The sequence below is a fragment of the Lathamus discolor genome, chromosome 2, assembly GCF_037157495.1.
Source record: "Lathamus discolor isolate bLatDis1 chromosome 2, bLatDis1.hap1, whole genome shotgun sequence".
NCBI lineage: Eukaryota > Metazoa > Chordata > Aves > Psittaciformes > Psittacidae > Lathamus > Lathamus discolor.
The window spans coordinates 119190909-119217853 of NC_088885.1; the positions used below are offsets into that span (position 1 = coordinate 119190909).

At 36.9% G+C, this 26945-nt stretch overlaps 1 protein-coding gene across 5 annotated transcripts in view; it reads right to left on the minus strand.

Annotated features, from left to right (window-relative positions):
* RB1CC1 (RB1 inducible coiled-coil 1) overlaps positions 1–26945 on the minus strand; it is a 76468-nt gene that overhangs the window by 15063 nt on the left and 34460 nt on the right. For all 5 annotated transcript variants that reach the window (XM_065668255.1, XM_065668254.1, XM_065668253.1 and 2 more), the window contains 8 exons: positions 25576–25746; positions 19438–19622; positions 16835–17021; positions 16673–16754; positions 15739–15800; positions 14566–14669; positions 11997–12123; positions 3075–4990 (listed from right to left, as the gene is read on the minus strand). In XM_065668255.1, coding sequence (XP_065524327.1) covers positions 3075–4990; positions 11997–12123; positions 14566–14669; positions 15739–15800; positions 16673–16754; positions 16835–17021; positions 19438–19622; positions 25576–25746 — 2834 coding nt within the window. The remainder of the gene's footprint in view (positions 1–3074; positions 4991–11996; positions 12124–14565; positions 14670–15738; positions 15801–16672; positions 16755–16834; positions 17022–19437; positions 19623–25575; positions 25747–26945) is intronic.

A 26945-nucleotide genomic window follows, 5' to 3' on the forward strand; every position in this document is an offset into this window, starting at 1 on the left:
GTAATAATGATTATAAAGAAGGAAAACACCAAAACCTGGGAAGTATATAGAAGCAGTATGCCTGCTCCTTACTTTACAATCAACAAAAAATCACTCATCTTATCCCAGGTTATCCAAATGCCACGTTAATACATTATCATAAACAGTTAATACATTAGCATAAACCCAAAGTTGTTAGCTGCATTAAACCAAAGCAGGTACCATCTGCCTCCTAAACAGGCTGCCTGGTCTACTGCCTGTTTGCAAATGACAGCCAAGGAAAGGATACTGTTACTCTGCAAAGGATGTTACCACATTACAAGTTTTTAAACCTCACCACTGTATCAGGTACTGCGTTTACAATGTTTAATCTGCAAAATGTACTGATGACTATGGCAATAGTGACAACGCCTAACTTTTTTGATTAAGATTCCAAAAGCACATTTCTTCAGAGATGGGGGTTCCTTTGCAAGTAAACACTGCACTACTCTAATATGACAAAGGATGTGCGTAGCAACACTACCACTAACACAAGCCACATGGGCATATACTGAAGATACAAACTATTATGCAGTAGCTAAGCACTCAAAAAGTCCATGCAAAGTTGCAAATAGAAAGCTCTGAAAGCCAACAGAAGTATATACACTGGTTAAACAACCTTTGTCATTCCAGAAATCAGAAGTAAAATAAGCAAAGAACAAAGCAAGACATGAGACACCCAAGCAAATCTTTTTCGTACTACTGAGAAAGCATTTCTGTGCTTAATTAAATAGCAACTTATTTCTAAAATAGGGCTAGCTGTGAGAGAGAGTACATGCTCTACAGGGAAGCTTCACTACTGACAGCAGTCTGATACAAGTGGCTAGACAATACCAAGGCTGGAAAATGCCAAAGCTGTAATTCAGTTTTCATAGCAGTCAGGCTTCCTATTCTATGTTTAACATTCTTTACAATGTTATACATCTTTTAACTAACCAGCAAACTGCTTAACAATGAAAGCCATTAGAGAAATGGTGTGCTTTGATTCATCTTTCTACATGCAGTAGAAAAATTAAACAGGAGAGTTACAAATGCCTTGTAGTTTTAGTATCTTTCCTGATCATGATGACTTGAATTTCAGGCACATTATAATCAAAATATATTAGGTTTAATACATTGGTAATGCGTGGTTCACAAACATTTCTTCACCACTTTAAAATATTTTTGTTAGTTTTCATGTAAGCTTAAAGCCTAGATTCCTAATACCAATGCAACACTCAGGTCAAATTTAACAATTCATGCTCCTGTCTGTGCCTTCCAGACAGCTAATATAACATTGCCCTTGCAGGAAAGGACATCTATCTGACAAGCATACAGCACATGCCAACTAAAAGCTGATTTTTACCATTACAAGTTAACTGCTAAACAATGACTGAGTATAACACGTCAACTCAAATTACTGACATAGCCTGGTGTTGGAACTCAAAAACCAAACTAGACAGTGACTTTGAAATATTAAGACAGATTCACTTAGCATGTACGCCTTCTGGAGATAACACATGTCTTCATTCCTAGAGAAAAAAATCTAACAGCAGACTAAAAGCATAAAGAGGAGCCTTAGGAGGCAACACATATTCTAAGGTCACACTGGACATTAATTGACAGAACTCTTAATAGACTAGCAATATTTCTTCACACTGAAGCAGATAATATTTCTTTGAAAACACATTACTATCTGGTTTATCCTGTTTGTGTAAGAATATACACAGTTGTGCTCAAAAGTTGTTCAAATTTAGGCACAGGTAGTGAATTTTTATGAAGTCTGAGAACAAATATGTAATTTTCCTGCTGAGTAAAGTTTTTTAAACTTCTACAGTGCATTAATATGTATAAAAGGAAAAGAACATAAGAGTATACCTTTATTTGCTTAATTTCACTATATTTCATTAAAAGGCTAATTTGTTCAAGAAGGGCAGTTTTTAATTTCATTATATCCCAATCTTCATTCAGAAAACATAGTATTATCAAGAAAAGTTCTTTCACTGACATACAAACCAGACATGACACAACATCATATAATGATGGATACGGTCACATATAAAAATTCTGAGGTAATGCGACTGAAATTGATAATTCAAGTGAAGCAGATACTCAGATTTCAATTGCACTGTGTAAGGGAAATGTGCATACATGTTGGACTCTTCTTGCTAAAGTTAAATACTAACTTAAGTCTGTATGTTCTGCTGTACTCTTCTGGCTTTTATGCCTATTCTATTTTCCTCATCTTTTTCACACACCTAGAAGAAACCTGCTCTATTTCGAAACAAGATCTATCCACCTTGTTCCTTCCAGCTAGAAGAATAGAATATTGTTTATAAGCATTAGTCACATAGAAAAATTCTATTTCCATTCCAGAACACCATGAAAGAATAAGAAAGTAATTCTAGCCATTTATGGCAAGGGATTTTTTATTTTTTTTTTTAATGGAATATCACTGTAGAAATTAACAATGAGAAACAACATTAGAATGTTCTTTAAAATGATGTTGCCTAACTGTATTTCATTATCAAGCTTAAACAGAGGACCCTGAAATACATAACCATTGCAGCTAAAGTCAACGGAAGTCCATGAGGCCATGGGACAGTTCTCAGTCATCAAATACATATTCCCTCACACTTTTTCATGCCACCATTTTAATCCAACAAGAGCATACTGTTAGCCAATAAAAGAAAGTTACCACCCTAAAAGCTAGCCACTGCATGCTTATACAGTGCTAATGCCAGAGCAAAGGGCGAGAAAGGGGAGAGGCTCAGACCATCAAAATCAGAATTTCAAGCAACATGCTGCTGTGGGAACACTCCTTCAATGTAACATCACAAATACTAAACCTTCATTGATGTCTGTAAATAACATTGTATAATATATTTTACAACCTTTCAGATTAACTACAGACACAGGAGCATCACTACCAATAAAACAAAAGTAACTTGAAATATAGAAACCAACCCAATACATATGAATACACAGAAATCTTATGTATTGCACTGCATCATGAATATACCATGTTAATTACTTTAAAATACTAGGAAAATACAGTAACTTAATTCTTACAGTACCTCCGATTTACTTGAATCTCAAGTTGCTGTATTTTTTCCAAAAGCCCTTTTTCAGCAGCTTCCCTCTGTAATTCAAACTCTTTACAAGCAGTTTGTACTGCATCCTCTTTTTCACAATTGAGCTTCTGAATGAGCAACTGCCTGTCTTGTTCTTGGTTAGATACTAGCAGTTCTTTCTCTTCCTTAAGCTTATGGATAATAGCTTCATATTTTTCCTGCTGTTCACAGAGAGACATTTTTTCTGTTTTTTCCTTTTCTAGGGCATTCACTTCCAACTCTAACTTACTTTGTAGCTCTGTTATTTGCTCTGAGAGTCTTTTTTCTGCCTCAGAAGTTTTTTGATGAAGAAGTGTTATTTTATTTAGTTCAGTTCTAAGCAAATTGGATTCTTCTTCATATCTGTCGACTAGCTCAGAAATGCACTGATCTTTCTCAATTGTCATCAGAGTCCTCAGTTCCAACAAGCCCGCTTGATATTCATCACTACTAATTTGTATTCTGTGGTTTAATTTATCTATCTCCTTTTTTAAACTTTCAGTTTCCTTATCAATCTGAGATTTTAATTTCTCTTGTTGCTGGTTTCTGCTTTCTTCCAACAGAAGCTTCATCTCATCAGTTTCTGCCTCTTTCAGGGCAAGTTCAACTTCTAATTTGCACCTCAAATCGGACAGATCTGAAACCTTGAGTTGTAACTCTTCAACTTGCTTTTGTTTCTCTTGCACAACTACTGCATGAGATTCCTGCATTTGTTCAAGTCTATGCTGGTTCTCTTTTTTCAATTTATCTAAGCAGTCCTTGTGCTCAGCTAGCACTTTCTCAAATTCCTGTAAATGCCTGGCTTGTAGGTTGCTTTCCAGTTCTTTTAAATGGCTTTGCTCTAAGCTCTCAAGTTCTGCCCTCAGGAGTTGTAGTTTTTCATTGTTTTCAACATGAAGTTTTTTCAAGTCTTCAAGTACTATCTCGCGTGACTGTCTCAGTTCCTTAATTTCACAATTTTGTGTCTCCATTTGGCATTCCAACTCCATTAATTTTTGGTCTTTCTCATTCTGAAGGCAAACTACAGCTTCTTTCTCATTTTTCACCATTGCAAATTCATCATTCTTATTCTGAATAACTTCCTCAAGGCCTAGTAAGTCCCCTTTTAACTTTTTAATCTTCTTTTCATTTTCTTCACCATCCTCCAATAATTTATTAATTCTAGTTTCATATGCACTTTTCAAAGACTGTAATTCTTTTTGATGTTTATCTTTTAGCGTTTTTTCAAGGGAGAGTTTTACCTTCTCAATAGTATTTACTATTTCTACTGAAGTGCATTTTAAAGAATTAGAAAAGTCACACTGTTCTCTTTGTACAAGTGTTCTAAAGTGGCAAAGATCTTCTTTTATACCTCTTAAATGTACCTTTGAATCTTGGGCAATAACCCTACACTTCTCCATGCAAACACTCAGAGATGCATTTTCTGTTGAAACATCCTTTACACCAGAATTTGTATCTTGCATACGTCTACTGTCTATTGCATTGATGACTGAAGAATAAAGAGATTCCACCATCATTTCTGGACTTTGTGGATCACTTATTACATTAGGAGATACTGGATTTTCTTCTATTACAAATTCATTTACTGCTGACATAAAGTCAGATTCTGGACTTTCTGCTAATGAATCCAAGTCTAATGATCCTTGCTTAAGAGCCTGCTCCAAATTTGGATGGGCAATAGTTTCAAAATCAAATGTATGAGCATCAATGCTGTCTGGAGACAACTCTTCTAACGGAGCTGGGGGACACACAGGAGGACACAGGGGACCCTGAAGACTGAGTGATGGAGGAGTTCTTGAAGAGGTAGCAATTGCAGTTCCTGTTGTACTTTCCATCCTTGGTGTGGTAGCAGATTGTGGTGATGCTTGGCTATTGGAGGCCTACAAGTTATAAAATACGAAACGAACAGTTAACAGAATGATAGGCAAAACTATTAGTATTTCAAATTATTAAAAATTACCAAGCAAAACAAGAACTTAGAAAGTCAGCCTTCTTTACCTCGACAATACAAAATAAAAATGTCAGAAAATGAGATTTTTCCAGTACATTTAAAAAAAAAACTTTAAAAAAATCACCATTTAAAAATACATAAATGTTTACTGTCCAAAAGTTCCACATAACTCACATATAATTGTATTTGAAAGGGCTTGAAATGTAACCCAACCAAGTAACTAGTCAGAAATAGGCTTTGTTTCCTAACAGCCTATTGATTTCAGTTTTCCTAATAATTTTGTTACTTTATTTTATTGTTGTTAACGCTGCTACTAAAAATAAGTGTAATCCAGTCACTATTAATATACTAAAGTAAGAATGATTACAAGAACCCTTACTAAAACAAAACTGTTGTCTACGAATGTATCAAAACCATGCATGAGAATTCTGCCTGTGAGAGTGTGTAACTACTACAGAATAATATGAAGGGCGCATTCTAATTAAAAGCATTCTGACTTTTCAGATTGCAAGACACCACAGCCTGAGTGGATTTTTTTGCCTCCTCCATGCCACTCCCATTGCTCCCAATTTCTGACATTTTGCTTCTAGACTTTGAATACCACCAAGCCTGATTCTGTAGCAACAGATTCTTCAAAATAGTCACCTGAAAAGCTAATAGTTAGAATAGCAACTCACAATCATTAATGAGTAACAGCAGCTTGTAAACCAATACAAAGATTAAGTTAAGCTTCTCCACCTTCACGGTTTTGATCCTTAACAGGATAAAATTTTACCTTTAAATCAATTTTACATTGATCATAATTAGATAACATGTTTAAATCTCATTATCATCTGTTCTTGTTCATTACTATATGAATTACAAAGCAAGATCTCAAGTTCCAGTTCACACTGCTGCAAAGTGTAAATTCACGCACAGTGTTTGAAAACCAGTCTTTGCTATTTCAAAGACAACATACTTTTCCATTCTGCCATGGAAAATATACTTTTATGTGAATGTAGATGAAGTTTGATTTATCATAGGTGTAACAGCTGTAACTGCAGGCTAAGTTATGTGCACTTATTTCTATGCACCTGAAATTCAGTAAAGCACCATTTTGATATGTTTCAAGAAAATAATCTATCTATCTCAGCACGGCCTAAGAGACAATGTGTCCTGTGATTTTCAAACTTTTTCTATGCGACAAACTCAATTTAATTTACAGTATGACGTATCTAAAACATTACACTTCAGTGACAAGATTTTCTTATCTTTGTTATTTAATACTTTAACATAATACATTTACTGCTTGCAACCTTTGTCTGACAGACTAAGTGAAGTGTGTATTAAAGTCCTCTTCCTTTACTGTCTTCAAAACTACCAGAACTAGGAACAAATAGTCAACCTGTAGTGTCTTATACTATCAACTATTAAATACAGTAGGAAGATAGAAGTCCTAATGCCAACATTAGATTGAACAAATTCCTAGAACAAAAATACAAACCTAAAGCTTCAGCAAGCACAGAACACATCCCAGTACAAGCCAAAAAGCAATGTACAGGCTGAACAGTTTTGTAACACGATGGAAGCAATTCTTAAGAAAATTACAGTGATTTACACATAGTTAAAATACATAATGAGAGTTATCTGTGACATGTAGGATGAAAAGATGTGAGCAACGTGATCAGCATCACAAACTGGAGGAGATACTGATTTATTTTTTTTTAAACAAATCAGTGTTCTAAGAGATCTCAGATGGACTGTCTGTAATACCATAGCCCAACCATTACCTTGCTTTTCCATCCTTCATCCTTGAAGGACTTGATCTTATTCATCTGAGTAATGTGACCATCTTGAAAAGAAACTGTCCTAACAATTCATACGAATGTTGGCAGCAAAAGATTCCTGTAAGACGTTCAGTCTTAAAGTGCTAGAGATCCTTCAGAATGGGGCTCTTCTCCAAAAGCCAATATTGCCTCCAGCTGATAATCCTCAATATCCTGCTCACACCCCTTTTCCAAACCATCCACATTGTCTCCATACATTCGCATGTCGGGTGCTCTTTAGTGTATTAGTTTTTACTGAAGAAACTTATGCTATCAGCTAAACTCAGCTACTTGCTTAGTGACAGTTAGTGGAGTTGGGAAATAAATTGTCAGCAAGAGAACTCCAAAAAATCTGAAAGTGACAGATATCAGACTGCTGATGTATAAAGAGCTGATTTTTGTTTTCTCAATCTTTTACAAATGGCTGCTACCCAAAAAGGGACCCTACTCTTCTCCGTACCATGTAAATGTTCTCTTAACGGAGATTACTGTGAATAACTGAATTCTGAACTGAGATTTAGGAAGATTATTTCCAGCTCTGCCACTCATCTACTTCGCAGAGATGCATTTACACCTCACTTCCATTAGCATTCCACTTTGCACCTATATGAAAGTAAAATATCATAATACAAATACTTTGAAACTCAGTAATGAAAACCCACTGTAAAAAACTTACGTTCATTATATACAAAGCATTGTCTTTATTTATTGAAAATGAATGCAGGCCGTAAGACTAAGGGAAATGCTCCTTTTGTCAAAGGTACTAAATGCTCCTTTTTTTAAAGATAGTATTAGTCCAGGTTTAAGCATTTCCTCTGAGTTTAATTTCATGCTGTTTACCTAAGAAAACTTAGAAAAACAAATATTGAAGGATATTGTATATGCTGATGCATGCCTGGATTCAAAGCATATGTTTTAAGTGACAAACACTTAACATTGATAAGCCAGGGCTTTAACAGTAATAAAAACTAGCATCACAGATGTCAGTAGGCACATACTAAAAAAGCACTTCAAAGACTCTGAATATTGGAAGGCCCTACAGAAAGCCACATGCAAAGGAAAGATAGTATCTGCTTTTGGCACCCCTGCAGAACCATTCTAGAAAGTAGAGTAAGGATATAGCATGAAGAAAAAAAAAAACCCCACCAAAAAAATCGTCACTGTGTGAATCAACACTCTACTGAGCTTGGCTTCCTTATGACCTGGCCCTGTAACAAATGCCATGCCTCTGCAGTGGCTGCTGAGACCTGGGTCTTTAGTTAGAACACCAGATTACTACCTAACGAAGAGTTAAATCTTATATTTTGAGTAGCTGAGACTTTATATACTGCTGCCTATCCCTGAGAAGCTGGTGCCTGCCATCTACTCTATTTACAATCTACAGGCAGCAAGGTATGCATGTGTCATACACTGTAATTCCTGTGATAATGAAAGAAAGGCATCAAGAGCAGAAAAAAAACAGAGAGACAGAGAAGCAGAGTTAAATATAATCCAGCAGTACTTCAGAACATTTATTGTTCTAATTATGTTACTACAATAAACAGGGAATGGGGCAATTTTTGAAGGATTACAACAGTGTTTCAATTTCAAAACTCAACAAATGGTAGGTTCATAATCTGATTTGAAAAGCCAGCTTCTCTTACAAGAGAAAATTTAAATACCAAAGGATTCCGTATGTCAATTACCTACTAACCATGCAGAAGATACCTTAATCAACTTATCCAACTCCTGAGAGCACCTTAACTTTCTCCTGCACATCTTTAACCTAATCATCAATCTGCTTAAATTTTGTATTACAGAAATAAGAGGGCCCATCTTTGGCAAGACAGTTAAATTACAAAGAACACTCAGCTTTAAAAAGGAAAACAGATTTCAAAGTAGTAAGAAATTAAAAATCCACAAAAATGTTGACTACTTTGATGTAATACTAAAAAAAAAAATAAATCTGCTATCAGATAGGGAAGCATATCATCATTAATGTTCCAGGAACTTGAAAGCTGAAACAGTAAGAGTTAGAAGGACACTTAAAAAGAAATGCTACTAACATCCCCAATAAGGGGTTGGATCTCCTCTCTGACTTGCTCTTTACTCACTTGTCTGCAGTCACAACTTTTCTCTCCTGCCTAAAGCTAGTATCAAAAGACCAACTGCAGTGGCCAATACAGTAGAATGAACTCCCACCCAATCCAGAGCTAAACTGCCGCACTACCAGCAAGCCAGGGTAACTATCCCAGTCCAACTTCAAAAAAACAGGCTTCTGCTGCCACCTGTATGGAAAGGGAGGCTGGGATCAAAGGTATCTCCCTTAGGGAATACAAGGCCAACATCCTGCTTATAAACGACACCTGCACAGTCACTGACAACTCTGCACCAAGCTGGTTTGGTATCTCACAATACATCAACTGAATGTGTAGATGCATGAAACTACAGGCATCTTCAGGACTATTATTAAATGTTTATTCATACTTCTAATTATATTCTGTAAATACCCAGCAATGCTAAGGATAAGAAAAGGACATCTTCAAATTATTTCAATAATTCTACACAAGAAAAGAACATGTGCAAAAGTAGTATAATTCTAGATCATCTGTGGAACAAAGGAACACAGAAAACGACCTAGTATCTTTCATCAAGTAATAAGAGTGCTGTCATTGAGAAGGAAAAATCTGACAGATGTATTTGCTTCAATTCCAAAAAAATTGTTCAAATGAATCACTTAAATTACACACAGAAATGGTCATTTTCAAGATGACTTCATGAATGGCCTGGCTCTGACTATGCAATGCAATTTACTCTAAGGAAAGAGAGAATTATACAAAGCTGTCTAAGCACTTAACATTTCCATGTCAGCCAAGACTCCAAACTGGTCAAAGCATAGCAAAATAGACAAACAGACTCTCCTGATTTGGCAAGCACCTCTCTTGTGCAGCCAGATACTGATAAAAATTTCTCACATAAGCAAGCCTGCATCAAAAAGGACAAACCATAAATAACCTGAACAAGCAATGCACCTTTCCTGCTTATTATTCTACCGTTGTTATGTCTATTTTGAATTAAAACCTACTCCTTTATTTTACACTCTTCCTACACTGCAAACCCCTAGTGAAAAATTAATTCATTAGAACACCTGTAACTATCCTGGTTTCTTATGACATAAATGTTGGGATGCTCTAAGTTGGATGTGAACTTCTGTATTTCAGAGCACGCTTTGTTGGAAAAGCATGTTCAAAAAACCTCCCAGATTTCACAAAATTTATATCGCTCCTTGCCCATTCCATTGGCTAAAACAGGCCCTAACACTCTTCTTAATGGCTGTTCATATGAAAACAATCTTTGTAAAGAGCTAAAATATTACATGACACACCTTTTCTACATTACAGAATAAACAGCAGCCTAGATCTCATATTTCACATAAATTCAAGACTTCCAGTAAATCTCGCATTCAAGTCCTAGAGAATGTAAACTTCACATCATCCGGTTTAAGCTGGAATTCGCCAATTAAAAGCTGAACATGCCCATAACCTTGGAATTTATAGAAGATGCTTCTACTCAGCAATGTGCTTACAAACACTTGCACCAAAGATCACATGAATCCAACAAAAATTACACTTTTTTTTTTTTAATAGCAAAACTGGTAAAGAAACCAAATCTGAAGCAGTCAACTTCACAGAAAAACTTAATCATTGCTAAATTCACCCAGACTTTTACTGGGACAGGATACAGTCAGAAGCTAAAAGGACCCTGGTATGGTGCATTACGAAAGTTAGAGGCTGAATGCACAGAAGTAATCAAAAGTGTTTAGCAGAAACAGGAGTTTCTAGGGGAAAGAATCTGCTTGACAGAGTAAAACTAAGAAGAGATCTTTTTGCCACCTGTTCCTTCTATATTCAAATAAAAAGATGGCAATATATTTCTTCCCTTCCCCAAAAAACAGGACTGCAACAAAGGAGGAGGCGACACATCAATACTCAGGTTAATGCGGACAACCAACCAAGGCCCTAAATTCTCCTTAACTGCTTGTGCCAAAAGGATTTAAGGAGCAATGCAAAATACCTAGAAGTAAAAACTTCATTAAATACAAACTATAGCAACACAGGCAAAATGTACACATTCTGCACACAGAAGCTTTAGAAAATGGCAGAAAACACATATGAACAGAATAATTCTACTTCAACAATTTCTGTGGAATAGAAGCATCTGTTAAATGTTTAGAAAATATTCAATACCTTTTGTCTATTCTCTAGACAGACTCACTTGAAGAGCTCAAAATTATAGAATCATAGAATCATAGAATGGTTAGGGTTGGAAAGGACCTCAAGATCATCTAGTTCCAACCCCCCTGCCATGGACAGGGACACCTCTCACTAAACCATCCAACACAAGGCTTCATCCAACCTGGCCTTGAACACCTCCAGGGATGGAGCACTCACAACCTCCCTGGGTAACCGATTCCAGTGCCTCACCACCCTCACAGGAAAGAATTTCCTCTTTATATCCAATCTAAACTTCCCCTGTTTAAGTTTTAACCCGTTACCCCTTGTCCTGTCACTACAGTCCCTGACAAAGAGTCCCTCCCCAGCATCCCTATAGGCCCCCTTCAGATACTGGAAGGCTGCTTATGAGGTCCCCACACAGCCTTCTCTTCTCCAGGCTGAACAGCCCCAACTTCCTCAGCCTGTCTTCATACGGGAGGTGCTCCAGTCCCCTGATCACCCTCGTGGCCCTCCTCTGGACTTGTTCCAGCCGTTCCATGTCCTTTTTATGTTGAGGACACCAGAACTGCACACAATACTCCAGGTGAGGTCTCACAAGAGCAGAGTAGAGGGGCAGGATCACCTCGTTCAACCTGCTGGTCACACTATTTTTGATGCAGCCCAGGATACGGTTGGCTTTCTGGGCTGCGAGCGCACACTGCCGGCTCATGTTCATTTTCTCATCAACCAGCACCCCCAAAATTCTCAGTGTGTGATTAAAAAGGAAACTATTATGCAGTTATGAGACCAACTAATCTTTACATCTGGAAAAACAAAGTTTCTCCCTTAAGTGGTTAATAAAATAATACTGTAAAATTATTCTACTCTTTTTCATAGAATATTCTCTTTTCTTGGTAAAGAAAAAACCAAAAAATACCTTTTGTTCATTCAGCAGGTCTGTAATAGTTTGTGACATTTCATCCAAACTCTGTGCTGCCTTTACCAGGTTATGTAGAGCACGTACATGCTGGTGAAGAGGTTCAAAGTCACAAAGTATGGGAACCCTTGAAAACAGAGTAAGATTAATTTTTTTCCCACATTGTTGATCTAATATTCAAACATATTAAACTATTATGTGTATACTGCAACAAGAGTAAGCTGCCCTCTGTATAAGATTTGTACTTTCTTCATTTAATCTATTTTACATGGAAAATCCACTAAGACTACCTGGTATACCTGGTTTAAATTAAGAACCTGAAAGCTTTTAAAGAGTAGCTAATGATAAACACAGTGATAAGAAACTAATATGTCAGTCTTTCCTTCTGAGGAAAACATTTACCAGTAGTACCTAGAGTCACAGTAACAGAAGAGAATTGATACTGATTAGATCTGTAATTGAAGCACTTATGTTTGCAAACGACTCTATTCTTCTCTCCCTTTGTATTACCTCCAATACAGCTCTTCCTCTGAAGTAGCTATTAATTCTCCACTATTTTATCTTAATGATAGGTAATGTAAATTAAAAGACTGATTAATGTGTTGTGATCACATTGCAAGTGTTGCAAGATGAGCTTTCAACTTCGAGTTTTCTAAACCTTTGGAAACACAAAATTTATTTAATTTTTCTTGAGAGTTCATGTATCCACGATTTTTAATTTGTTCAGCGATAGCTCCACTGAAATCATGAATTAGGAGTTCATTTAGACTAACAACATAATAAAACTAGATTATACTTTAATGTATTTTGCATTCTCTATTCAATATACAGGGCAAGTGGTGCTAGAGTATTTTTGTAGAATTAAGATTTCAATAGTTACTCAAACATATAATTCCAGAAAACTGCAGCACTGTAAGTAAACGGAAGCATCATTTTAATTATTCAGCTTACTGGTTCGATGCTGATAGAAAAGGACTGTGCTGGGTCTCAGTTTGCCTATTGCTTGCTCTTTAGATGTTAAATAAAAACACCAAAACTGTACTGCTCTAAAGTTTCTTCTGAGCCTCAGTGTCTACTATGGTGCACGACAGCTTTGCTCACCTGAATTGCAAGTCTACCACTATATTTCCACCAAATGTACTCCTGAGCTCAGAAACCAGGAGTAAGGAGACATACTCCTACCTCTACTGCCATCAAGTGGAAAGCTGTATCACTACAATTCAGATCAACTGAACCAGTTGGTAAGTCTGAAAATAGCAAGACAAATTTCCTCCTGAACTCAGTCTAAACTTCCCATGAAAGTATGAAAATTCTCACAAAACCAAATGTCAGGCATAGCTTTCACCTTTTTCCTGCACAATCACTGAGGAGCAAGCCTCAGAGCACAACAAGAAAAATTAAAATGGTACATCAGCCGTACCATGATCAAATCCACTGTCAAGCTAACTAAACTCACTATACTTATTGTATACTTATTCCAGCAGCAATACCATAACGATGGCCAGGAATTCTGAATCAAAAAGAACACCAGTAAAAAATACAGGTGAAAAATGCAGCAAACTCAGCTCCTGTACTGAGCACCAATTAACAAGTATCAGGCTGACAGTGCTAGTGAACCTCACAGATGACAGCAGAGAATCCTCCTTTTAGATTTATCTTATCCTTTGTGGGATTATGGTGTTGGCACTAAAAGAAAAGAAAGGAATCTCAGCAAATTTCTATCTGCAGGTGTCTTCTAGAAGAAGGATGATGGATACATGCAGCATTTGATTGTGGTCAGAATGACAGCCGAATCTCCTCCTAAAGAGGACCTTAAGGAGAACTTGCTACTGCCCATTTCTTGCCCATTACCTTGGTAGGCATTTCTCCATCTGACTGCTACAGGTTTAAGATATTTGACAGGTTTGAAAGCTCACTCATAACAGTCAGCTTCTCTAGAAAGACATCTCCAAGTTCTAGGTAAGAAACTAATTCTGTCAGGTTGCTGAGAGACAAAACAGCAGCTTTCCTATCCACATTTGTATGTCTGCCTCATTGTCGGGACGTAAACCTGGAAACAGAGATTCTGCTCAAAATGATGGGACTTCCATACACAGCAGAGGCACTCAGAGAATACAGTTTTCATAAAATCAGCCTGTCAGAGACAAAGCAGTAAGTGAATACAGGAGATGTCTGAGCTAAAGACATTTATTTTATTTGCTCCAGAATACCACTTAACAAAGAGCAAACGGGAGGGAGGAAAAATCAATCTAATTCTGATCTGACAATTTTTTTTCCTTTTTGTTTTAGCTACGAGGCAGACAGGAACACCCAAAAACTTTTAACATCTCAGTACAGAATGCATGTGTTAAAATTACCTGAGCTTAAATACATGAAGCATATAGATAATATGGAACTGCATTAAGTCAGTGAAGACCATTGCTTAAGAATGGTTTCGGTTCAAAAAATATCCCTGCCTTTTCCTCGTGAATAATTAACTTGGGGGGGCAGAGAAGAGGGGAAACAAAGGGGGTGTTATTAGGTGGGGAAGCTATTTCCGTACCACACAAAGTTTAAAAAGGTGCTTTACCTGAGTAACGGCAGTACTTCTGTAGGACAAAAAGACTGCAAAAACTGCAAGTCACTTAATGAGATATCTGGAAGCTCACTGTCAAATCTGCGAGGTTTTCGTGTCTGTATTAAAATGAAATAATATACATATTGTTAAGCAAGCAATATCAAGATGACCAAGGAAAGATTAAAATAGCTTCATTAATAACACAGAAAATTTGGCGGTTAACCAATATATATCTCTCTCAAAAGATTTCTCCCTTTTTTTTGAAAGAAACATGTCTGGCCCCGCCCCCTAAAAACGCAGTCATTTACATTTATAGTCACTAACTCTATTCTACTGATGCCCAAGGCACTATGGACAGAGTATTTCAGCTGGAAGGGACTACAACCATCATGTACTCCAACTTCCTCCCTACTACCAGGCTTCATAATAACATTAAGGATATGCTTAAAAGTTAAGGAATAAGAGATAGCACTGAAACTTTATTTTTGTGCTACTGAACAGTCAAGTATTAATTCAGATCAGTATTCCAAACACTGAAATGAGTAACACTTTATTTTCCAAATTTTTTTTTTTTTTTTTTTTTTTTTTTAAGAAAAAAGGTGCAAACAAGAAGCTGATATTGTTAATGCGAAGTGAGATGGCAACATAAGAATCAGGGACAGTTATCTTACTTAAATTAGCTACAAAGTATGAAATTGAAGTTAACAGGCAAAGCTTGATTACAGCTATACTTTTTCACCCCTTCATGTGATCAGCCAATAAAGAGATAAAAATGCTCTTCCACTAATCTGGTGATTATAAGAAAAATATGAAAACCTTTTATTTGCTTTTACCATCGGCTTAATTTTATGGCTTTATTATTCAGAAGACAGAATTAGATGATCAAATTATTCCTCTTGGCTTCATTTTACTGATCATTAACAGCCGTTTTTTGCTCAATACCACAGGCTCCTTGTTAAAAAGGAGTATCAAGTTGACATTTCCTCTCCCACCACACTGCAAGTTATGAACCAATGTTGACATAAGCCACTTGAAATAGCAAGGAACCCTAGCTCCCAGCTTGTTCATCTGTGTCAGAGCAATGTTACAGGCGTATAGCTGGAATGAAGCAAGCCTCACTTTTTAATTTATGAAAATACTGTTCATAAGAATTTAAGAAAACCACAAAATATATTGACTACATACACAAAAGGATGGAGGCCAGGAGTCAAGTCCTCTAAACAAACGATTCCTTAGAAAAGACTTCCCTGGGTAAAGGAAACAGTTACTTAAAAAACAGAAATGCCACATACAAGCAATGCCTCAAGAGAAAATGATTAAGCTGCTGCAGTCTAACATCTGAACCGAATTTGACAGCATTACTAACTATGCAATTTCTTGACAACCAAAAATTGCAAGTGACCACAAGAACCTCATGTGAAACCCACCATCCAGGCAGAACTTCTCATTTCACTGAAGCATCTTTTTGCTCAAGTTCACCCCTGCAAAAGCCTCAACTCCTTATTCAAATTTTCATTGTAATCTTGCTAATCTCTTTTCCAAAAGTTTGAAAACCTTTTGCTCAATTATCTTATTTTAGCTGTCCATGCAGATCATAAATTGCAGACTTTGCAGAAAAAAAAGAGAAGTTAATCAGATTTTTTACCAGCAACTTTTGTTTATTTATTTATGCTTTATTTTAAAAACTTCTGGTCAAAATATTCAGATGTGGGTCTTTTCTTGCTTTTTTTTTTCCTGAAGTAGTACAAGTCACAGCAACACACAAATATTCAGTAACGGTTTTAAAAGTGTTACTTTGAAGAACAGTGAAGCTCGCAGAGCAAGTTCAAACAGAAACTGCATTTGGACATAAATCATTGACAAGCATTAAACTAGTTACAGGTTTCACAGTATTTTGGATAATCTATAAAGAACAGTTCATTAATTCGATTAATAGCAAAATCAATAAAAAATATTTCATCCATAATAGGACCATCTGGCACATTGCATGCATTTCCTTTTTAAGTAAAAAAAAATTATACAGGTATTTAAGCTATCACAGAAAAAAAAAGCATTTTAACTACAAAGACAAAAGTCATACTTAACCACAATTCTGATTTCACAGAAAAAAAGTACTTACTGAACAGTTTACCAAAAGATTCCCTTTTTGCCTTTTCAGCTTCATATAGGTGTTTTCCATCTTTTATTAAAGCACCTGCCCACTGTGGAAGGGAAAATATTTAGTTAATTTTTACTTTATACATTGTCACAAAGGCCTAGTCCTGAGGTTTTACTTACTTACCTCCCTGTAGTGTTTTATAAACATTTTTCTCCTCACAACCTCAACAACAGCCAGGCAGTACATTTGAGGAACAGTACTGAGAGCCTCTACAACCTTGACCCTTTCTAGGAGCTCTGTTACAAGACGAAGCAATGCCTGTAGTTTCTCTCCATCTTGGTCAGCATGAAGCATTACAAAACAACACCACCTACAAAAGTAGATAACAACTTAGTCACCTCTGCTGCATTTAAATTTCACTAAGATTAGCAACATGTCCAGATGAACTGAACGATGACATCATTTACATAGGACAACAAGAGGCTATCTAGAAGTGTCAAGCATTCAGAATTCATCAGTCACCTTGCAGTTCCCTGCTAATTTCTCACAGTAAGATATCCACATCAGTGCTCAAAAAATGAACACTTACCACCATTTGAGTTAACGTATTTTTTTTGACAAGTAATGCTCTTGGCATACAAAACCCTGGGAGGAATGATAATGTAAATACCTGAGCAAAGAAGAGACTAATTTTTGTCTATAAATCTTAAAAGTACTTACTGAAAAGCATTAGCAAGACGTATTAAAGGTAGCAATATTGTCCAAGAAGCGATATCATAACAGTGGGAAGTTCACACCATCTACTCATGCATTACAAGTAACAGCACCTGTAACATGCAAATTCTCACACCTTGTAATCACATCTTCAATTATCTTTTTGATATAACCAATATATTAACGTCAAGCACAGCCACCAACATAACTCAGTCACAGGGTAACTACTGAAAAGGTGATCACTGGTAGGTTTGAGGGGAAACATTACAGTAACTTTGCCAGTGGAGACATATGCCACAAGTTATCAAAATAATTGTTTTTTGTTGACAGAAATGAATTAAAACAATAAATACAAATAAGTCAACGTTAAGCAACTTGAAACATATCTTAATGGAGAAACTACAAGATGGGTACTGTTGACTTCCTCATAGTAATAAGTAGTAAAAAATATAAAAAAGGCATTATATGAAGCCAACAAGTGCCAGTTCAAAACACAAAGGGATGCACATTTTCCATAGAACATACAGTTGCAGAACTTGCAAAATTTGCAAAAAAATAGAGTCTCTGGATTCAAAAAGCTGGACTAGCTCATGCAAGAAAACCTCCATCAGAAATTAAAACCAGAAGAGCTTCTTCTAGATCAGATATTATTCTCTAAGAAGATTTATTATAGTTAAGTTTATAGTCTCACCTCATTAGTAGATTCCCATTATGATCATTTGCTACTACTAACAGCAACTGAATATTAGCTAGAAGAACCTTTGGTTTGACCCAAAAAACAGTTGGTGGGGTTTTTTTTGTTCCCGCCCCTCCCCTCCCCCCGGTGTGTGTTTGGGGGATTTTGGTTGTGGGTTATTCGGTGTGCTGTTTTTTTGTTGGTGTGGGCTCCTTTTTTTCAATATATATATATATATACACATATATATGTATGTACCTATATGCCTTATTCTTCTCTTCAGATCTGCCCTCTATGCATTCACTCTTTACATCTCACTAGCTTATTCCTTACAAAGGGATGCAAGTATTTTCCTCTAAAACCTCATGAATTAAGCGTATACTACACAAATATTCAACATACAGGAAATGAAAGTGATATTTATGGCAACTGAGGTTCTATGTACTACCCCTAAATATCTGCTACAGTGAAAAACATTAGAAAAAAGTCAGTCATCTTTCCACTGGGCTAAGAGCAGATGCACAGGCAAGAAAGAAAGACAAATTCACATTTTGATTCACCTAGAAGCAATTCATTTTACAAACACAACAGGATCTTTGTCACCAGTGCACTGCTGGTTCTGCTTCACACTTTCCTGCACCTTGTCTCGTCATACACAAACTGCAGCCTCTTCAAGAAAACCCAAAACATCTTCTTGATGGATATCCAGCACGCAAGTGTAACAGGGTCACATTTTCTAATTGTTAGCTGCCAGAGTAAACAAAGGTTCCCCCCCCCCCCCCCCAATTATTAAACTCTGTATACTTTTCCTATGTACCTGATATGACAGATTATCTAAGGCTTAATTAGTAACTCTAGTAGTGTGAAAAAATGCATTTCCCATTGAGCAATACAGACTACTTACTGCCTTCCGTGTTATAAAGAGGCTTACAAGAAAAATTGCTATTTTTACTGGCTGTGACTAAATAAAATATTTTTTTGACAAACTACAAGTAAATCAGCACGTTTTTCTGCCTTGATGTAATCACAACCTACTGAAGAGTGCTTCATTTATGCTTATTATAATCCTTTGCAAACATCAATATAATTGCCAATCAAATTCTACATAAGATACCAACAACTTCTGAGGTTCAGGAGAGGAGAGGGGATTGTAGGTTCTTCGATATTGTTTTATTGATATGAAGACCATTAAAACTCTAAGAAAAGTTTCTGTTAAAACAGTATTTTGTTTCACACTTACAAATAACTTCATATACAAACTGAAGCTATCCAACTTTTATTTTCTCTTCCACTAAGCAAAACTGTATTCATTACCAAAGATTTTCTTAAGACACGCATTCTTTAAACAGTCTTGATGCAAGTGCAAGCAATATAAAGTGGAAAAGTTGCAACTTACTTCAGTCTGACTTGTAGATTATTTGCAAGCTCCTGTTTGGCAGTGGTACATTTCTGTTTAATATCCAACAGTTTTCTGTGATTAGTTAACATAATCATCAGCTGATTTGCATGACTCAAACACAGATCAGGCAGCACAGAAGGATCTTTCAAGTTCTCAGCTCTCTTCTGATTAGCCAAAAATCCCTAGAGTAAGAAAGACACGTTTTTTATACAAGCTCTATGACATTCAACAAGTACAGAAGTGATCTATCTTCTCCATAAGGATGTAAGCATTTCAATAAACTTACTGTAATCATTGAGAAGTATAACAGAATGTTACATAGACAAGTGTCAAAGTTGCTTTCTTTTTGTTCTATAATCCAGTCCAAATAAATGTTATCTGATAATTCCCTCCCAGTTATCAACACAACCCTGTAAAAACTATACACAACTAACCAACCCCTGTAAAAGACAACAAAAGTTAATGAAGCAGAAAAGCAGCTACTAGGATAGAGGGGATTAACCACTGTTCTAATTTCTGTCAATAACCAGCCTGTTGACTGCTGGCATATGCAAGACGTATTCTTTAGCCCACAATAGTACCGAATATACTCTAAATTGATGTTACGCCTCTTGCATACAGAAATTCACACATGAAACCAATTCTTTTTAAAAGCCAAGATCACAGCTAGACATCTTATTTGCACACAGGTGTTGGGCATTGCTAAGAATTATCTGTTGTGGCTTGTAAGTGAGAGGCAAAACAGGGGAGATGGGCTGCCTGACATAATCAGCCATTTAAGACTTGTTTACAGTAAGTGACATATATAAAGACACACAGAAGTGATGGTGAAGACAGGGGGCTGCTGGTATAACTGCTGTGCCAGGCTACTGACTGCTGGAAACTGGGTGGTCCTTTAGGCAAGGACTTCATATCAAGTCTCTGACACGTCGCCTGAGCATCACAGTAGTCACTACACTTGTAGTTCTACAAACTTGTTTATTAAGCCTGTGTTTTCTTAGTAAAGAATTCAAAACCAGAAAATAGCTTTAAGTGCTTCTTTCTAAAGCTGAAATTGACAAGAACCATATATATACCATACATACAACTGCAGTAAAATGAAATCACCATCATTGATTTGATACTGAATGTAAAACAATGTTGTTACAAGATGTGGAAAACACATTTGCAAAGCCTGCAATACATAATTATATCCTAGTGAGAACAGCACAGAAACCAACATATCAAACAAGTGTATTAAGTACAGTGAAATAAAAGGAAGATGCATACTGAACACTGAAGAGAGTACTGAAGAGTGAATTGCTTACTGAACTCTGAGCAACTTACGTACTGAATGAGTGAGGATCCTTTGGGAAACAAAAGGAGGCTGCAAACTTTTTAACTGTATGTATTACCCAAGCCAAGTGAACAGAAACCACAGAAGGTGGGAATTATGTTATTAAGAACAGGACAGCTACATCAAAAGAACTTGGGCTGTCTAGTGAAGGACTATAAAGACACCAAAAAAACCATGCTGTGATATTCATTAGGGAATTGCTGAGCACCAAAATGAAAGGCGTATAGACATGAGATCATATAGGTTTGAACTAGCCAAGAATATCTTCATATCTGAGATTAACAGATGTTTATAAACATTAGGACAATCAGGTTCTATACAACTTCGTAACAAAAGTAGACGTCAAGAAAATAATTGCTTTTAAATAGCAGCTCAGTAAGCTTTCTAAAAGAAGCACATGGCACAGAGCCTGAAGTTACACATAACAGAAGGCTGTGAGCTAGAAAATCCCTTCCAGCTTTACTCCCAGTTCCAAGAGGCTATTCGTAAATTTGGGAATCTTTTGCCATTTCTGTATCTATGGACTGATTAAAATTTAAACTAAAAAAGCACCAATAAATTGTGGAGAAATCCAGGATCTAAATAATCAATTGTTCTCACAAGTTCTTGCCTTTCCAGCCCTGATCAGATGACATGAGCATCACAGTCAAACTAAGAAGGATTCTGAAAAACAGGTACGATAATTGCCTTCATGGATTTTCCCCAAAGACTTATTTCCAAATCCAAGAAGCAGCAATAAAAGAAACATTTAAAAACATTTTATACTGAAGTTCACACAATATAATAAGCAGCTGAGACAACCCTGGATCACTATATATACTAGAATATAAGGTTTTCTTTAATGTAACAACAAGCAGGAAGAAAATGAAAGTATAGAATATGACAGTGACAAAGTCCTTTCCCCAAAACTTTAAGTGAAAGAGAACAAGCCCAGAATCAAGAATGCCATCTGCCAACCAGTTGTTTTTGAAGTATGTTTAATAGAGTTGATAATCATAGAATACCAGGTTTGGAAGGGACATCAAGTATTATCTGGTCCAACCTTTCTTGGCAAAGCATGACCCAAACTATATGGCCCTCTGTTCTAGATAGTGTCCAATACCGGGGAATTCACCTTCCCTGTCCAACTGAAATCTCCCCAGGAGTAACTTACACCCACTATCTCTCATCTTTTCCATGTGACACCTTGTAAAAAGGGAGTCTCCATCTTCTTCATAATCACCTTTTAAGCACAGAAACACGGTGGTAAGTTCTCCCCTGAGCATTCTTTCCTCTAGGCTGAACAGACCTTGTTAGTGCTCTCTCAGCCTTTATACAGCCAGCTTCCCAGTCCTTTGATCATCCCTTTTTTGTACAGCAGGGACCAAAACTGAACACAGCATTCCCGGTGTGGCTTGACAAGAGCTGAGCAGAGTGGGACAGTGACATCTTTATCTCTGCTACTGATGCTCTTCTTGATGCAAACCAGCATCTTGGTCACTCTCTCTGCTGCATGCTGTTCACTCATACTGAGCTGCCTGTCCACCAGGACTTCCAGGTCCCTTTCCACAAAGCTGATCCCCAACCAGGTAGATCCCAGCCCATGCTGCACTACTGGATTCTGTTTATCCAGGTGCAAGACCATACACTTGTCCTTTTTGAACCTCATTAGGTTCTTGTTAACTCATTCTTTCACCCTACCCAGGTCATTCTGCAGGGTGACTCCCCATTCCAAAGTGCCCACTTCCCCACTCAGTTTGGTTTCACTGGCAAGCTTGGTCAGGGTACACTTGATCCCACCTGCCAGACCATTTATCAAGATGAAAATTGCTGGGGATATCTATAACTGAGTTGTGCTTTATGAACAAGGAAAGGGATCTAACAACTTGCCTGAAAGAGTGGTAAGAGTTTTCAAAATTTTCTTACATATATTTTTCTTATACATGTTCATGTCTATATAGAAGGCAAAATTGTTACTAATTTAATCTCTCTTGCTAGTTACTGTTCTAGACAGTCTCACAATTGTCATTCTTTAGCCAACAATGAAGTGATGAAAGACTAAATTAATTTTATTGTAATAGTCTTTAGCGACTTCGCTCAAACAGTAGGACTGTTGAATTGAGTATGGCTAAAATATGCAAGAGGATGAAGTAGTCATGGAATAGCAAACCACCATATAAAAACAAATGTCTGTATAATCAAAATGTGGAATAATTAACTGCATATAATGTAACTAATAATAAAGCTTCCAGAACTTTATAAATGGACCTTTTAAAAAAATTTTGTTCTGCTGCTGTCCTGCCTTTAGACAGGACATCTTGTGAGACCTCACCTGGAGTATTGTGTGCAGTTCTGGTATCCTCAACATAAAAAGGACATGGAACTGCTGGAACAAGTCCAGACGAGGGCCATGAGGATGATCAGGGGACTGGAGCACCTCCCGTATGAAGACAGGCTGAGGAAGTTGGGGCTGTTCAGCCTGGAGAAGAGAAGGCTGCGTGGAGACCTAATAGCAGCCTTCCAGTACCTGAAGGAGGCCTATAGGGATGCTGGGGAGGGACTCTTTGTCAGGGACTGTAGTGACAAGACAAGGGGTAACGGGTTAAAACTTAAACAGGGGAAGTTTAGATTGGATATAAGGAGGAAATTCTTTCCTGTTAGGGTGGTGAGACACTGGAATGGGTTGCCCAGGGAGACTGTGAGTGCTCCATCCCTGGCGGTGTTCAAGGCCAGGATGGATGAAGCCTTGTGTGGGATGGTTTAGTGTGAGGTGTCCCTGCCCATGGCAGGGGGTTTGGAACTAGATGATCTTGAGGTCCTTTCCAACCCTAACTATTCTATGATTCTATGATTCTGATATTAAACAGCACTGGCCCAATATTGTTCCTTAAGGGATCCTACTAGTCTAGACCATAACGTGTCAGTTTCTCTAGGAGGAGGCTGTGGGAAACAGTACTGAAAGCCTTGGAGACATCCAGGTAGACAATGCCCATTGCTTGCCCCACATCAATTAAGTAGACTGCTTTGCCCTAGAAGGTGATCAGGTTTGTCAAGCACCATTTGTCCCTGGTGAATATGTGCTGGCTTTTCACAATCGTGTGCTTCATTTGACTTGTGATAGCTCCCACAGTGATTCAATCCATAACATGCACAAGGACTGAAGACTGATAGATCTGTAATTGCCTGGATCCTCCTTTGAGGAAAATGCAGGTGACCCTTCTTGTAGACAGGTGTGACATTTACCTTCTTCCATTCTCCTAGGACATCCCCCTATCTCCTCAACTTCTCAAAGATTATGAAGAGTGGCCCTGCAACAGCGTTTGCCAGCACTCTTAAAACATAACTTCTATGAATATAATTGATGGAGATGCGTTTGAATGTAATGGAATGTTTTGAAATGCTACACTACGAATAGCAAAATTAGAAATAATAAATGAAACAAAGCACAAGAATACGTTAAAAAGGAGAAACTATTGGGCAGAATCACACTGAAAGATTAGTCTCCAAATTTCTAGAGGTATACTCTTACTACATACCGCCACCTACTGACCATAACTCTATATACTCATGTAACAAACTCCTGTTTCCACAGACAAAATATCTTTTTGTTAATTTAACAAAGCAGCTTTCTAAATTAAATGCTGGGGTGGGGGGGATCAACTCATAAACTACACAACTCAAGATGTAATTTTAATATAAAAAGCTGTTTAATGGTCAGTTAATTGCAAAGGCTGACTGAAAGCAAGAGAACTCTTAAGACAGGCCCAGGAACAAGCAAATTAACAGTAAGATCTTCTAGCAGCAAATTACTTGTTCCGTGGAATCAGCCTGGTTTAAAATTTAATAATGAAACTGAGGTTGGAGTAGAAAGTCAACTCAAATTCTGGACAGAACATCAGCTTTTTCTGGCCTGGGGAAAAGAAGCCTGCCTACAGCTTCCAGTACAAATACTGCCAATGGAATTACACTGAGACACTCCTAACCCTTGTTCTATAAAATACCTTCACTTTATTCTTTATGAACACAAACAGTTCTCTGCTGGAACATTTGATGTAAAGTAAAACTGTACGATTTTTTTTTTCTTACTCATCCAGAGGAAACTTAAATTTCTAAAAAAACCCCGAACACAAAAACACCCACAGAAAAAACCCGAACAACAACAAAAGCAAGCAAACAAACAAAAAAAAAAAAAACAGAAAAACCCCACTCAGATGTTTCCTACTACAGAAACAACACCATATACTGAGGTATCTCAGAAGCCAGCAAATTTATACTGGTGCTTTTATGAAAATGTTTATTGAAAGAATTGGAACGAAACAGATTTCATATAACCAAGAGAATGTCATCAGAAATATTCTAACTATAAAAATACACATCTTAATATGCACTTGACAAAGTTGCTGAGAACTACAGCTCTGCATGTTCTTAGTGCATTAAGTGTAGGATATTTTAAGTAAGACATTTTTATTTTGTAGAATGACTTTTTCTCCAACATAGACAAAGTGACATAACTATAAGCCCTAAATTTAAAGTTCCAGTGCTGTCCACAACTGTGTTGCATTTTCAGCTAGCTAGATATTTTTTAAAAATATTTACATTAATATTGTAGCTGGAATTATGAGCTGAAAACACAACTACAGGGAGTAAAAACTACCAATATTTAAATGTCAAATTATTATGACTATAGCACCTTTATGAGCACCTCCACTCTATTACGTTGAAAACTCTTGCATTAAGACATGCAACTGTTTCATTGCAATCAACATACACATATCCAAAATCTGCTATTTTCCAATGTTGCACACACAAATGTGTATTACCTGAGCAAGTTCTTTTTGTTCATTCACCAGTCTGCTGCAGCTTGCTATCATCTGGTCTAATGCATAGAGCCTATCCTCGAGGCCTTTAATAGCCTTCATGTTCTGATTATCTAGTTTGGCGATAGTTTGGCGACATTCTGCCAGAAAGGGTTGGATGATCCTTGGATCAAGCTGGAAAAAAGGGGAAATAGAAAAATGTTTATTAGCAATTGACATGCTGAAAGGCGATGCGAGCTATTTAAACACATTTTTATAACCTTAATATTTATTTTTAACAACATGTACCTACATCTGTTATCTGTTTCAAAATTCTGAGTTAATGTGTCTGAGCATTTTACATCACAGCATGAACTTCTTTTAAGTATTCCAAGCAAACCGTCACAGAAATCAGGATGGTTACAAGGGGAAGGGACATTAGTTGTGGGTGTAAGGCAGGGTGCCAGGGGAAGAGGCAGTTTAAAGGTAACAGGCACAGTTTATCCTGGAAAAGAGTCCATACACCTAAAATCAAAATAAGTGATGCATGCAACTCAGTGGGAAGTGCAGTAGGAAGGGTGATGAGAAAAACTTGTAAGACTCATTACACCCTTATCCTACTGAATTAATGTTTTTAATGACTGCTTAGACAAACAGATCAGTTCTAAGTAACTTTTTGCTTATGTTTTTCCTAATAAAACCACACTTTAAAAAACTATTTAATCATATTCCTTCACAGGTCTTTATCCAGAAATTACATAATGGCCTGGGTTGGAAGGGACCTTACAGATCATCTGGTTCCACACCCCCTGCAATGGGCAAGGGCACCTTCCACTAGACCAGGGTGATCTAAGCCCCATCCAGCCTGGCTTTGAACACTTCCAGCGATGGGGCAGCCATAACTTTGCTGGGCAACCTGTTCCAGTGTCTCACCTCTTAATGTTTGAAATGTTAAGAGGCTACCAATGTCCACAGATATTAAGGATGGCACTTCAAGTTTCACTAGGAGAACAGTGGAATAGTCTTTATTTCCTTAGTTCTAGAATTGACATAGGTAATTACAACAGTTTATGTAAAAGACAGTCTGAGCCTAGAATATATTATTTAGAAACACATTAAGAGTCATAAGGTGTTAGCAGAATGTGAACAAATTTATCCAAAATGGTTATGCATGTCATCTATTACATTAGGATCTACTGAAAAGGACAATATCCTGTGAGGTCACACTAGCAGTTATAACACTGGCTTCTTCTGTCAGCTATGTACAGAGCACACATTAATTTACCAAAAAAAAAAAAAAAAAGAAAAAAAGAAAAAAAAAAGAAAAAAGGCAGCATTTGTATGACTCAGTATTAACATAAATAAAAAGCAGCATTTTCATTCCATCTATTATT